Source organism: Miniopterus natalensis, chromosome 2 (assembly GCF_054644295.1).
Source record: "Miniopterus natalensis isolate mMinNat1 chromosome 2, mMinNat1.hap1, whole genome shotgun sequence".
NCBI lineage: Eukaryota > Metazoa > Chordata > Mammalia > Chiroptera > Miniopteridae > Miniopterus > Miniopterus natalensis.
The window spans coordinates 74,770,614-74,785,241 of NC_142082.1; the positions used below are offsets into that span (position 1 = coordinate 74,770,614).

The 14,628-nt window shown below is 32.5% G+C and overlaps 1 protein-coding gene across 4 annotated transcripts in view; it reads left to right on the forward strand.

Moving 5' to 3' along the window:
• Positions 1-14,628, forward strand: part of RB1 (RB transcriptional corepressor 1) — a 140,275-nt gene that overhangs the window by 37,733 nt on the left and 87,914 nt on the right. For all 4 annotated transcript variants that reach the window (XM_087814337.1, XM_087814338.1, XM_016205442.2 and 1 more), the window contains 3 exons: positions 2,391-2,510; positions 7,978-8,016; positions 9,235-9,302. In XM_087814337.1, coding sequence (XP_087670463.1) covers positions 2,391-2,510; positions 7,978-8,016; positions 9,235-9,302 — 227 coding nt within the window. The remainder of the gene's footprint in view (positions 1-2,390; positions 2,511-7,977; positions 8,017-9,234; positions 9,303-14,628) is intronic.

Consider the following 14,628-nt stretch of genomic DNA (forward strand, 5'->3'; position numbering starts at 1 on the left):
GATTTGCTAGTTTACCTGTTTTTACTTATGTAGACACATTTGTGTAATTGACTATGTATGAAACGTTTAATTTCACGGAAGAGTTTTCTATATGTATTACAGTAATTTTTAATTTTTAATGAATAGGTCTAGTAAATGGGTGCACTCACCAGTCACTGAGAGTAAACAAATGCACATGGCTGGGGCGTGGCTTAGTGCATGTGGGAACATTGGCCAGCAGGTGTTCAAACTGCTGCAGAAAGTCACACCGTGCGACAACAGAACCAGTTACTGCACATGATGCGGTGTGATCATGTGCTAAATACTGTTTACGAGTGGTGACTTGGATTTAAATATGTAGACTATAGTTGTGGATATGTAATATTTCTTTATGTCGGCAAAATTACTAGTGTTTTTTCCAACATATGGCCTATTTGCTAAAATTTATTAAATAATGTTAATTTAATTATAAGCAAATCTTGGTTAAAAGCATTTTAAAATTAACAAGGTGTTAATTTTCACGTAATGTCACATGGACCAGAAATTTTGTCTATTAAATCTGAAGTCTTAAAAATCGAGGTGCACAAGATCAAGGGTTTACTATTGTTCATAGTCAATGTCTGTAAAATCTTAGGCACTGATGGGGTCTTGATTTCTTTTCTTCTGTAGTCTTGTCCCCCCAGTGTCTGCCGTCCTCCACAGTAAAAAAAAAAAAAAAAAAAGGAAAAAAAAAAGAAACTTAAACAACTATTAGGCACTATGATACTGTACTAGATTCTAATGATATAAAGGTGAAACACAGTCTCTGATCTCAAGAAACTCGACCGAGTGGGGACAGATGACTGTAATACAATATTATATAGCTATTCATAGAAAGGCTATTTCATCTTTTATCTATAAAATGAAAGCATTTTTCTGGCAAAACTTTTCCTAAACTTTTTTCTTGAGTATTCATAGAGCGATCCTGATTTATAAATGGGCATGCCATAAATATAGTAATGTATTTGGTAAACTTTTTTCTTAGGCATCTTTCAGTATTCTGATAGCTATCCAGGAGTGTTATCTAGACCATTATTTCTTAAATGTGCTCTGGTGAAGAACTTAGTTTTTTTTAATTTACAATATGTCATGGACTGATATTTTAAAAAAATATGATATAAATCAAAATGAAACAGTAAAATCATACTAGACATAGGACTACAGTTTTTATTGTAAGATTCAGCAGGTATAAAATTAGTGTCAAATTGCTATAAAATACTCTCAATTTCTGTACTTATTTAATTGTGGACTGATAAACAATTCACAGACCAGTATCAGTCCATGGAGCATTGCTCTAGAATGTGTAGTTACCTACAGATCTATATGCCTTAGTTATGGCTTTTTATGCTGGCCTGCTTCCCTACCCTTCCTCTCTTTTTTCCTTCAGAGGAGGGCTACAGAAGGAATAGACAGTCATGTAAGTTAACCGTAGAAAAAGAAGGCTATGTAGTAACAGTTTACAGTTTTTAGGGTGCTCCATGGATAGGTAATGCCATGTGTCTCATAAAAACTGGAACTGAGAATAAGTCTTGAATAAATGCTATTCTAACATTGATTTTTCCCCCCCTTGATGTATCTACATTTGCTCCACTCTCTTTTCTAAGTAGCACTGTGATCATCTACTCCATATCATTTCTACCCTCTTTTATTTGCTTTCCCATATAGCTTGTCATGGCTGCCCTAAACCCATCTATATCAAAGGAACTTTTAATAGTCTTCTTTTTGGGCTTTGTGCCCCTTGCTGATAGCTGAAGCTTTTATTTTTCTAGTTCTCAAGATAAATGCCTGAGTGTACAGCACATTTTTGGATATGAAACCTATAACTCTTTACTTGCTGGATAGCCTATGAATGGGTCTGGTAACTACCCTTGAGGGCAGTCCAGGATGGGGAGTTAGTCCGAACAGGAGAGGAGAGTACCCATGTCGGGGAGTAGGTAGCTTTGGAGATGGAAGGTGGTTACATACAGGGAGAGTGATTGAGTCAATAAATTAAAGATGAATGGATCCCAGGCTTTCTCACTGTCATTATGTCAGTTCCAACATTGGATAAATGAATGTGAACTTATGGTTTTAAAACATGTAGGTAGTACAGAAATAAATATATATGTATATGTCTTTCATAACCCTTTTTTAGATTTTTTATGATAAATGTCAGCATAGGTATATAGATATAGGGGTATAGGTTGAAGAATAGTGCATTAATTTCCTCTTCAAATTCTAGGAAAATAAAAAGAATAATTCCTTCTAAAGGTTGTAATAGTGATTTGGTATAGAGCTAATAATCTTTTGAATTGAAATGTCTATGCTTTGCAAATGAAATAAAATGAATTTTTAAAATTATGATTCACTTTTTTCTATTCTTTCCTTTGTAGTGTCTATAAATTTTTTGATTTACTAAAAGAAATTGATACCAGTACCAAAGTTGATAATGCTATGTCAAGACTATTGAAGAAGTATCATGTATTGTGTGCGCTCTACAGCAAATTAGAAAGGTAAAGTAAAAATTTTATTAGGATTACACCCTGCTTTTTCATGTCATTGTTCATGATTAGATTCTATCTGGGAACTATTATATATTTAGTAAAGTTATTAGGTATTACCCTTTAAACTTGTCCCCTTTGCCCTAAGTTTCTTATTAATTCTTAGCTTTTTTGTTTATCCAGTTATATGCATTCTGAATGTTTCCTCCAAAATTAATTGTTTTCCTGTCTTTTTATGTTTCCACTGGTTTTACCAAACTTTAGCTTAGTTCCCACTTTAGCTTTTTCTGCCAGAAGACTTATAGTTTTGGATGGAAGAGTGACCTAAATTTAAACTTCTTCCTAATGGCCTGATTTAATTTGGAAAGAGAAAATACAATCATAGTGATTTAGATGACTTTTTGTTCAACTGGGAAAAAAATGAAATTCAGATAATCTTGGGTTAAGTTTTTAATATACTTTTCATCCAAATCCCCATTCCTACAGTCCTTAATTTGGCATGTGCCTGTTACTGTGTTCATTTTGGTGCTCATATCATTTGGATAAAAGAATATGAAAGTAATAACGCTTTAGCCAAATAAGCAGTTGTAAGGGGAGAAGGGAAAAAGAGGCATGTTCTTATTATATATTCAGGGGAGAATGAGTATAGAGGTAGAGCTGAAAAGAAACATCTTCTCAAAAGGATGCTACTATTTTTCCTTTCCTTCTTTTTGGTTGGTATGTCAGTGAAACTTCAAAGGTGTGTGATGGAGAATGAAAAAAGTGGAAAGAAAACTGAAAGATTGGCCTAGGATTTTTGAAGGAATTTTTCTTGCTCCTGGTTTTTGTCTTTCTCGAGTAGAGTAGAAGCTGTTTGCACAAGGGAAAAAAGGGAAAAATTAAAAGTATTTTGTAATTATTAAAAAATAAGTAATTTGCGTAAGGAATGCAAATTAATTGTAGAATACTTAGAAAACACAGAATGGCACAAATAAGAAAATATGAATGACCCAAACTTTTAACACTGGAGATAAGCAATATTTCTTTCCTTTGGATATTGTTTTACATAAAGTAGGTCATATTGTATATATAATTTTTGTCTTGCCTTTTTTTTTAACCTCATAGGGACTTTCTAAATGCTTTTCTGTCTCAAATTTGTTTACGAACTTTAATCATTCATATCTTGGAGCTTATCCTAAGAATGTTATCCTAAATACAAAAAAGCTTTATAGATTTTTATCACAACATTATTTATACCACTGAAAAATTGGAAACAATTTTATTTATGCCCAACTGAAATGAACAATAAGATAAATATAATCTAAATATTAAATACTATAAATATAAATTAAAATTTGATGAGTAATGTCAATATGGGAAAAAACCTTTCTAATGTTAAATAAGCAATATTTAACATTGCTGATATACTATAATAGCAGAAGGAAGAAACCCAGACACTAATGCATTGAGTTAAACGACTGGAAAGAAGTGTACCAAAATGTTAGCTGTGACTTTGTATAAGTAACTTATGTGTGTGTTACCTGTATAAAAAATTAGGCAAAAACTCTCTACGCCAATTATTTAAGAAAAATCTATTCTGTAAAGACTGGTATCTCAAAATCTGGTACCAGAAATAATCATCAGATTCTTTCTAGATACAGAATTTTAGTAAGAATGATTTGAAGTACAGTCCTGATTTTTTTTCCTGCTGTAATAATTTTAGCTGGATATTTCTAGGTTTTGCTCTGCTTTATGAGATTGGAAATCTTCTTGGATATTTGTTTGTGCTTTTACCTCTTTCCCCATCACACCTTCTAGTGATGCATTGTATTTATGATTCTCTTGGAAACTAAGGGAAAGTTAGAAAAGAAGCTTAGAAAATGGAATATTATATTGCCAATTCTGAAGTTTTCAGTTTCTTCCCGCGTACCATTCCCTTTAGGCCAGTGTAAACACTCATTATTTCAGGTTAGTAAATAGGACACAAGGTAAGAGTTCACAAAAAATTTTCTTTAAAGTAGTAGTTTGGTTGGATGGTTGGACAGGTGAATGATCTAAATTTAGTGCTTAGTGTAAATTGAGTTCATAAAAGTGCCTACTCTGTTAAGGTGTTTTAAATATATTTTTTATTGATTGCTTGATTGATTTGAGAGAGAGAGAGAAGAAGTGTATGTGTGTGTGGAGGGGCAGGGAGAGAGAGAGAAAGAAAGAAAGAGACATTGATTTGTTGTTCCACTTATTGATGCATTCATTGGTTGTTTCTTGTATGGGCCCTGACCAGGGATGGGACCTGCAGCCTTGGTGTATTGGGATGACACTTTAACCAACTGAGCTACCAGCCAGGGACTGTTAGGTTTTTTAATGTATTAAATGGAGATAATGCATAGACAATGTTGATTCCAATACCTGGCATAAACATAGTAGCCTTTCCATAAATGTTAATTTTTTGTTTCTGTTTTTTTAATTTTCTGGCCAAATTTGTGGAAATCTGCATACCATATGCCCCCCCTTAAAGAATCACAATTGACATTGGCAATCCAAGGTTCTTAGAAGTCCTATATAATAAAATCTGTAGAATCTGTAGAGTTAGGCATTTCCTAAATTTATTAGACTACTAACATATGTTTATATGTATTTAACATCAATTAAAGTATTCTCGAAGTAGTGTTTTGTGGAATATACTTTAAGAAATTTTAGGCTATCAGCTGTTTTATTGCAAATATATTAAGAAACTACAATAAGCATTAACTAGGTGACTCCTAGTACCTGGCTATATGTTAGGTGCTGGGGATACAAATCATATGACACTGTGATCATTAAGAAGCTTACAGTAAATAAGTATACTTTTTAATAAAAATGTGTAATAAGCAATGCATGTAATACCCTATTGTAGAGTAGAAATTATATTGTAGAAGTAGAAAGTATATAGTGAGCAAAATGTTGTGTATGTTTAAGGTAATTATGGGGTGCTTTTTTTTTTTAAAAGATGTTTTATTGATTTCAGAGAGAGGAAGGGAGAGGGAGAGAGAGATAGAAATATCAATAATGAGAGTCATTGATTGGCTGCCTGCTGCACTTCCCTCACTGGGGATGGAGCCGAAACCCGGGCATGTGCCCTGACCGGGAATCAAACCAGGATCTCCTGGATCATAGGTCAGCGCTCAACTACTGAGCCATGCTGGCTGGGCATGGGGTGCTTTTGATCAGGAAAAACTTGTAGAAGGCAATGTCTGAATAGGGTTTAAAGCAGGGGTGGGGAACATCCGGCCCGTGGGTCATATACAGACTGCAAAATCACTTGGTTTGGCCCTGCCAGGGCAACCACAATTCAGTAAATCTAGGGGCTTTTTTCATAGCTAATTTTTAAGTTGATAATTTTGTATGGCCTGCAAATGATGTTATAAATATCCAAATGGCCCTTGACTGAAAAACGGTTCCCCACTCCTGGTTTAAAGGCTAGACAAACTTACCAAGCAAAATGTGTGGGAACTGGGACTGAGAGCATCCTAGGCAGACTGATTAGTATGTGTACAAAGGCAAAGCAATAGCATGATGTATTTTGATATTGCTAATGGCTGAAAAGTAGGAAGGGATCAGATTGATAGTGAATTTAGACTTTGCCCTGCAGATAGTGGAGACTCATTGAATGAGTTTAAGGGGAGTAATATATTCATGTTTGGCCTTATGAAGTCACTCAGTTGTTTGTAAAAGGGGTTGCAATTTTTATTTACTGGTTACATGAGATAATTTAGTGTTTACTGGCCTCGAAGTAGCTTGGCAGAGTTTTTAAATTTTATTTGTACTTTTTCTGAAGAGCAATTGGGAAGATTAACTGTGATAGAAAAGCCTGTTTATTTCAGGGTATGCTCTATGTATATATATGCCAACATGCTGTAGTGATTATAATAACTTTAGAAAAGCTAAACAAATCTAGGTCTGAATATTAATTTTTTTCTTTACAACTAACTGTGTGTGTTAGGGAAAGATACTTAACTTCTCTAAACCTCAGTTTCAATCTGTAAAATGTAGCTGATAATGATTTCTTTTTAAGGTAATATAAGAATCAACTAAGATAATGTCACTGGTTATCTTGCCTGTTAGAACATACTAAGTGCTTTATAAACAGTAGTTCTTTAAAGCTATTATTAGCTATATTAATGCTGTCTCATAGAAATATAATCCAAGACATGTATTTTAAATGTTCTAGTAGCTACATAACAAAAAATAAAAGCAAACAAGTGCAGTTAATTTTAACATTTTATTTAACCCATATATCTTAAAATATCTCATTTCAACATGTATCATTCACAAAAAAATTTGTACACAAAGGTTCATAGCATTATTCTCAATAGCCAAAAAGTGAAAACAACCCAAATGTCCATCCATCAACTGATGAAAAGATAAACCAAATGTGATATATCCATAGGAGGGAATATTGTTCAGCCATAAAAGGAAAAATAAAATACTATTACTACAATATAAATGAGCCTTGAAAACATTAAGCTAAGTGAAAGAAGCTAGACACAAAAGGCCACATATTCCATTTGATGAAATGTTTAGGTAGGCATATCCATAGAGACAGGAAGTAGATTAGTGATTGCCAGGGAATGGGAAGTGAAGGGAATGGGGAGTAACTGCTGTTACATATGGAGTTTCTTTATGGGGTGATAGAAATATTCTGGAATTAGATAGTAATGATGGTTGCCTAAAAAAGTAAATGTACTAAAAGCTATTGAATTTATACACTTTAAAATAGTGAATTTTATATTATGTGAATTATATTTCATTAAGAAAATACAAAGCCAATATAAAAGTTATTAATGAGATATTTTACATTTTTTTCTCTTACTAAGTATATTTGAATACTTAGTAAGTGTGCAATTTATGTTTATAGCACAACTTTATTTGGACTAGCCACATTTCAGGTGTTCAGTATTCATAGGTGCTTATTCATATTTGACAGCACAGATTTCTACAGAATGTAATTATCTTCACTATAGAGAATTTTATTCTGAGTTACTTTAAGTTACAAAATGATAAAAACAATGCATTTGACATTAAACATTTTTTCTATAATTTAAAAAATTTAATCTTGATTACTATTTTTTATAAGATAGCAGTTTTCTCTATATAAATTTTTGATGTAGATACTTTTTGTGACTGGCTTCTTTCACTATTAGTTAAACAGGCTTTTATGACCTGATCTGGGATTCTAAGAAGATCAAGATTCAATTACAAATGTATTCTGAGTTACAAATGCACGTATGAAGTCCAGTCCTTTTGTAATTAGATAATACCATGATGTGTGTGAAATGTCATAGTTGGAAAAATCTACTTTAACTTTGTTTTATGATGCTTTACTTTTTTGTTTTTAAAACTTATACTTCTTAAAATAAGATTAATAAAACATGATAAAAGTGATATTTAAGTTACAAAAATAATTACAAAGTAACTTTTAAAACAGCCATAATGTTTTAATATAATTATTTTTTCCTTTCAGGACATGTGAACTTATATATTTGACACAGCCCAGCAGTTTGTAAGTAGTTCAGTACATGTTATTTTTCACCATTTTTTGTTTTTTTAAAAGATTTTTCTGGAGTGATACCAAACATGTTGGTAATGCCAGGGTTAGTTTCATTGATCATAGCATGATTCTTCATAAAGTAAGGTTATAGATTTAAGCCCTATGCAGATTATTTGTCTTCTTATAAAGAAAATTCATATGAAATATTTTCCTTTTACTATAAGGGAGAAATAAGTAGGTGGAAGTTGATTCAGTGCAGTATATCATCAACTCTGGGAAAAATGCAAATTCATTGACTAAATTTTTATTGAGGGTCTAGTAAAGGCAAATTTTTTTTCTTAATCCTCACCCTAGGACATGTTTTTGTTGATTTGAGAGAGAGAGAAAGAGAGAGAGAGAATGAGAGAGAAACATCGATTGGTTGCCTCCCATATATCCCCCTGACTGGGGATTGAACCCACAACCTAGGTATGTGCCCTGATCGAGAATTGAACCTTTTGTGTATTGGATGATGCTCCAACCAACTGAGCCACCTGGCCAGGGCCAGGCGCTTTATTACCTAAGACTCAGCATAATTTTTGTGTAAGAATAAGTATGAAAATTTATATTAAAATTTCCAAATTATTTTTTTAACCTATAATACATATTCTAACAGTATGCCCATGTAAGATCTCTATAAGGTTTTTTTTTGGAAAAAGAATGAGTAGTATATAAGATTTTCTGCCACATTCAAGTAGTAGTATTGAAGATGATTAATATAAAGGGAAATTGTATATTAATTAACTATTAATTATTCATTTCACTGGTTAATTCTAACAAGTGAATGACTATGGAAACATTAATAAGGGATATTGTTAAATTGGTAAACTAAAATCACCCAAACCTCTATTTTTCTGCTTACTATGTTGATTTTAATTAGAAAACAAAGAGCAGAAAAGTATTACGTAACTGGAAACCAAGTGCAGTATAGTATACTACTTCCTATACATTTTTTAAAATTAGAATTGAGATATTCAGTGTTTTAAATAAAATGTTTACTACTATGGGCACAATAGAAATACCTTGGTATAAACACTAACAGACAAAATAGTAAGTTCATGTGTAAATTGTGCATTTAAAATGGACTGTATTCTATTATATAATCAGCTCAGGTTGTAATTTTAAAAGAGGTGAAAAACAAGTATACTTAGAAAGCTATCCTAAATTTTTTTTCTCCTTTCTATTTACTAGGATATCGACTGAAATAAATTCTGTGTTGGTGCTAAAAGTTTCTTGGATCACATTTTTACTAGCTAAAGGTAAAGTCATTATGTTTGTTACATGCTTACATTTCAGATGTAATAATTATTCTTTTAATTTTGCTCCCCCGCTCGCCTGCCCCATCAACCACAGTTCTTTGTGTGGCTTGTTAATTATTAGCAAGTTCTTGTAATTTTGATACTGGAAGCAACATTGGAAATATCTCATTTCATTTCTGTTTTTAATATCCATTCCTCCTGTCTTTCAATTTTTTTTAAAGAATGATCTTACTGATTTTATAAAAATGATATATACTTATTTAAAAGAATTCAAATAATACAGCAAAATGCAAAGAAAAACAGGAAAGTTGCCCAAAACCCATCCAGAAATAATCATTAAAATTATGGGATTACCCAAAGCAATATACAGATTTAATGCAATCCCCATCAGAATCCTAGTGACATTTTTTAAAGAAATGAAACAAAAAATCATCAGGTTTGTATGGAACAACAAAAGACTCCAAATAATCAAAGCAATCCTGAGAAGAAAGAACTAAACGAGGTATCACACTACCTGACTTTAAATTATACTACAGAGCAATGATAATCAAAACAGCATGATATTGGCAGAAAAACATATACACAGACCAATGGAACAGAATTGAGAACCCAGAAATAAAACCACATGTATTTGAGCAATTAATTTTTGACAAAGGAGCCAAAAACATGCAATAGAGAAAAATCATCTTTAATTAATGGTGCAGGGAAAATTGAAAAGCCACATGCAAAATAATGAAACTAGGCTACAGTTTGTCACCATGTACAAAAATTGTTTCAAAATGGATCAGAAACCTAAATATAAGATATGAAACAATAAATTACATAGAAGAAAACATAGGTACTAAACTTAGGATCAGAAGATGTTATGAATTTGACCCCAAAGGCAGGGGAAATAAAGGCAAAAGTAAATGAATGGGACTGTGTCAAACTAAAAAGCTTCTGCACAGCAAAAGGCAGCCAACCAATTGGGAGAAGATATTTGCAAACAACATCTCCAACAAGGGGTTAATATCTAAAATATATAAAGAACTAATACAACTCAGCGCCGAGCAAACAAACAATACAATTAAAAAATAGGCAGAGGACCTGAACAGACATTTCTCCCAAGAAGACATACAGATGGCCAACAGATGTATGAAAAGATGCTCAGTTTCATCAGCCATTGGGGAAGTGCAAATCAAAACTACAATGAGATACCACCTCACACCTGTTAGATGGCTACTATCAACAAGACAAATAATAGCAAGTGTTGGAGAGGCTGTGGAGAAAAAGGAACCCTCATTCACTGCTGGTGGGAATGTAAACTGGTAGAGCCACTATGGAAAACTGTATGAAGACTCCTCAAAAAATTAAGAATAGAGTTACCATATGACCCAGCAACCCCTCTTCTGGGTATCTACCCGAAAAATTTGAAAACATTATTTGCAAAGATATATGCACCACTATGTTGATTGCAGCATTATTCATGGTGGGCAACACGTGGAAATAACCAAAGTATCCTTTGATAGATGATTTGAAAAAGAAGATGTGGTACATATGTACAATGGAATACTACTCAACCATAAGAAAAGATAAAATACTGCCATTTATGACCATATACATGAACCTTGAGAATATTATGCTAAGCAAAATAAGTCAGAAAAAGCTAAGAACCATATGATTTCACTCATGTGGAATATAAAACTGAAAGTCATAGACATAGACAACGGTATGGTGGTTGCTAGTGGGAAGAGGGTGGAGGGATAGTAAAGGGTAAAGTGGTCCAAATAATGGTGAAGATGATTTGGCTTTGGGAGGTGGGCACACAATGCAATATTCAGAACATGTATCATAGAAATGTACACTTGAAGCCTATATAATCTTTTTTTAAATTCTCACCCAAGGATATGTTTATTGATTTTAGAGAGAGAGAGAGAAACATTGATGTGAGAGAGAAACATCGATTGGTTGCCTCCCGTACATGCTCCAACCAGGGATCAAACCCACAACCTGGGTATGTGCCCTGACTGGGAATCGAACCCAAAACCTTTCAGTGTACGGTATGATGCTCTAACCAACTCAGCCACTCAGCCAGGGCTGAAACCTATATAATCTTATTAGCCAATGTAACCCCAATAAATGTAGTCAATTAAAGAAAAGGAATAGTTAAAAGTTATGGGATTGTCATTTTAGGTATATTTTTGTGAATGCATTTTGGTAAAAATGGTGGGTGTATGACTACATTCACAGATTAATTTTCTAAATATAGGATCGTATTGTAGTGCTGCATTTAAATTACAAAAATTAATTTTACCCAAATTTTACAGAAAAAATAAGAGAAATGGAGGGAATTGCTTAGTTTAGATAAATGTTTTATTACTTAAACCATATTATTCCTAAAATATTTCTCTAACATTATGGAAAAGTATGAAAAAATTAAGAGGTTAGAGTCTTTATTTAACTTTGCGTTTTGATTTAAAGCAATATATATTAATCTGCTTTGAAGAAAAAGAATCCTCTATTCTCATTCTTCCTGTTGTTACCTCCTTGTTCTATACTTTCAGATTTGCTTAGTTTATTGCTACTATTAGGTTATCAAAGATGCTAACATTTATATTCTGTTCTGTGATTACAATTAATTATTAATTATCACACTTATGTAGTCTCACTTGTATATTTAAAGGGATTCTGTGATTATTGTGATTCCTGCATCATAAGTTCTCCATTTTTGAGTTCTAATTTCTCCTTTTTTGTTCTTTATTTTGATTCATTCTTACCTGGAATTTACTATGAAGGAGTTTTTTTTAAAAGCATCATATTTGGCATCACATTCCCTATGTTTGGCATGTTTGTGAGTCATGTTTATAGTCTTTATACTTGAAGGACAACTTAGCTGTGTATCCTATTGTATCTTGTTTGTCTTCCTAAGGATACTGTTTTCTGGTGTTGAACATTGCTGTTGAGAAATCTGAGTCTAGCTTCATTTCCTCCTCCTCATTTACTTCTTGAATGCTTATAGAATTTTTTTAAAATTTGAGATTCAGTACCTTAACTAGGATATCTCTTGATTTTTATTATTTTGTATTAGTTTTTCTTGGGACCCTGTATCCCCTTTTTATATTATTGTTGAAAGTATTACAGATGTCCCCATTTTTCCCCCCATTGATCCCCTCCACCCCGCATCCACCCTCCCCCTGAGGTCTTCTCCACACTATTGTCTGTGTCCATAGGTCATGCAGATATGCATCTAAATTCTTTGATTAATCTCTCTCCCCCACCTACTCCCCACCCCACCTTCTCTCTGAAATTCATCCACTGCTCCATGCTTCTTTATCTCTGTATCTATCTTGTTCATCAGTTTATTTTGTTCATTAGATTCCACATATGAGTGAGATCCTGTGGTACTTGTCTTTCTCTGACTGGCTTATGTCACTTAGCATAATCCTCTCCAGGTCCCAAAGTTTCCCCTTTTATCTTTCTTTCAGATAAATCTTAACATACTACATTTTAAAATATAATTCTATTCAGTTAGGTACTATTGTATATTCTGTTATGTTTCAGAAACATTAATTATCTTATTTGGATTGTTTTTGTCCTACACATTTACTATCTTTCATATTTTTTTTCTTTAAAGAAAATTTTCAATTACATTCGACTTCTCTCATATTATTCTAATCTTTGGTATTTTTCTTATGTGTTGACTGATTTTATCTCAAGCCTTCTGTTTTGAGTTAAACTATGTTTGTAGTGGTGTTATTTAGTTCTCAGGTTTTTCTTAGGTTGTCTAGCTCCTTGTTCTTATAAAATAGGTTTTTTAAGTTAGTGCAAGGACTCATAGGACATTTTCTTCGATAGACTATCTTTCAGATTGGGCTTCTATCTGATTTTTTCTCCTTCTATGTTGTTGTTATATATTTTCTTTTTTTCTTTTCTAAAATATGTTTGCATAATCTCTTTGCTGCCACCCCCCCCCCCCCATGTAAATAGAACTTCATGTGGCAACCCTTACCTGATATTCTGTTTTCTTTGATGTGGTGTGAATAAATCTCCCTTTACTCACTTTGCCTATTATCTGTGACTTGTGTTCCTGCAAAAAGCTATGAGAGCAGGCTTTTTTTTTTAAATGTACACACACACATATATACATACACACATACATATATACACACACACATATATATATACACACACACACATATGTATATATGTGTGTGTGTACACACATGCGCGCACACACACTTTTAGTCAGAGACAGATAAATTGGAGAATTCATCTGGAATGATATGTGTCTTTGTTGTTCTGAGAGTTTTGTTAGAATGAACTCTAAAACAGAACACTTCTAGTGGCAGTCATATTCTGTTTCTATAACAGATTGTGTTGGGATTCAAATTGTTCCCCAATCTGGAATCTCTGTTTGTCAGAAAGCTAGCTATAATTGTTTCCTTCCTTCATTTTACCCTTTCTCATCAACAATTTCTACTTCCTCCAAGTAAGAAGAGAAAAAAGATAATACTCTCAGACTCAGTATCTCTCAAATTTGGTGTTGGTGCTAGCACTTAATCGGGATATTTTTTTCTTTTCTTTCATTAGATATTGGAGGAGAGAGATTCTTTGATTTGACTTCACTCTACTAATTTTTAACTAGAAGGCCTTCATATCATTTTTTACCCCTATGGTATTTCTTAATAATTTCTAAGAATGTTACAGACATATTTTTGTACCATTCCTATGGATCTAGAAAACCTACCTGATGCAGGGTTACCTGTTTTCTCACATGGTTTCTACTCCACCAGTATTTGTTGGGACTATTATTGGTTTAGCAGTCTCATATCAAAAAGATAAAAAGTCAGTCAAATTTTTCTTTTAAAAATAATATACAACATAGAGCAATAAGCAAATATGTTATAGCTATATTTGTATATTTGATGTATACATCAAATGTATATTTTATGTAGCTGTACTGTTTTTTTCTCAGGTATTTATTATATGCATTTATGTCTTCACAGCTCTCTAGTTGTATAGTTATTAACTCAGGATTTTGTGCTAAATAATTTATAGATGACTTCACAATTATATACTAATTTTGTTATTTCTTAATGGCCTTGGTTATTATAATATTTTGGGTGGCATTTAAAATTGAAAATATATAAGGATTCATAAATAAGTAGAATTAAAGATTAGCATACTTCAAAATTATCATACTTCAAAATTATTTTCAGAAGTAATAAATTCTATAGCTCTTACCAAACTGGAAGTAAGTTTAAAAAAAGCAAAAAAAATAATTAAGACATAGGGACTGAATACTAATAATATCTAACTTTAAAATTCTCATTGTAAATTTTTACTT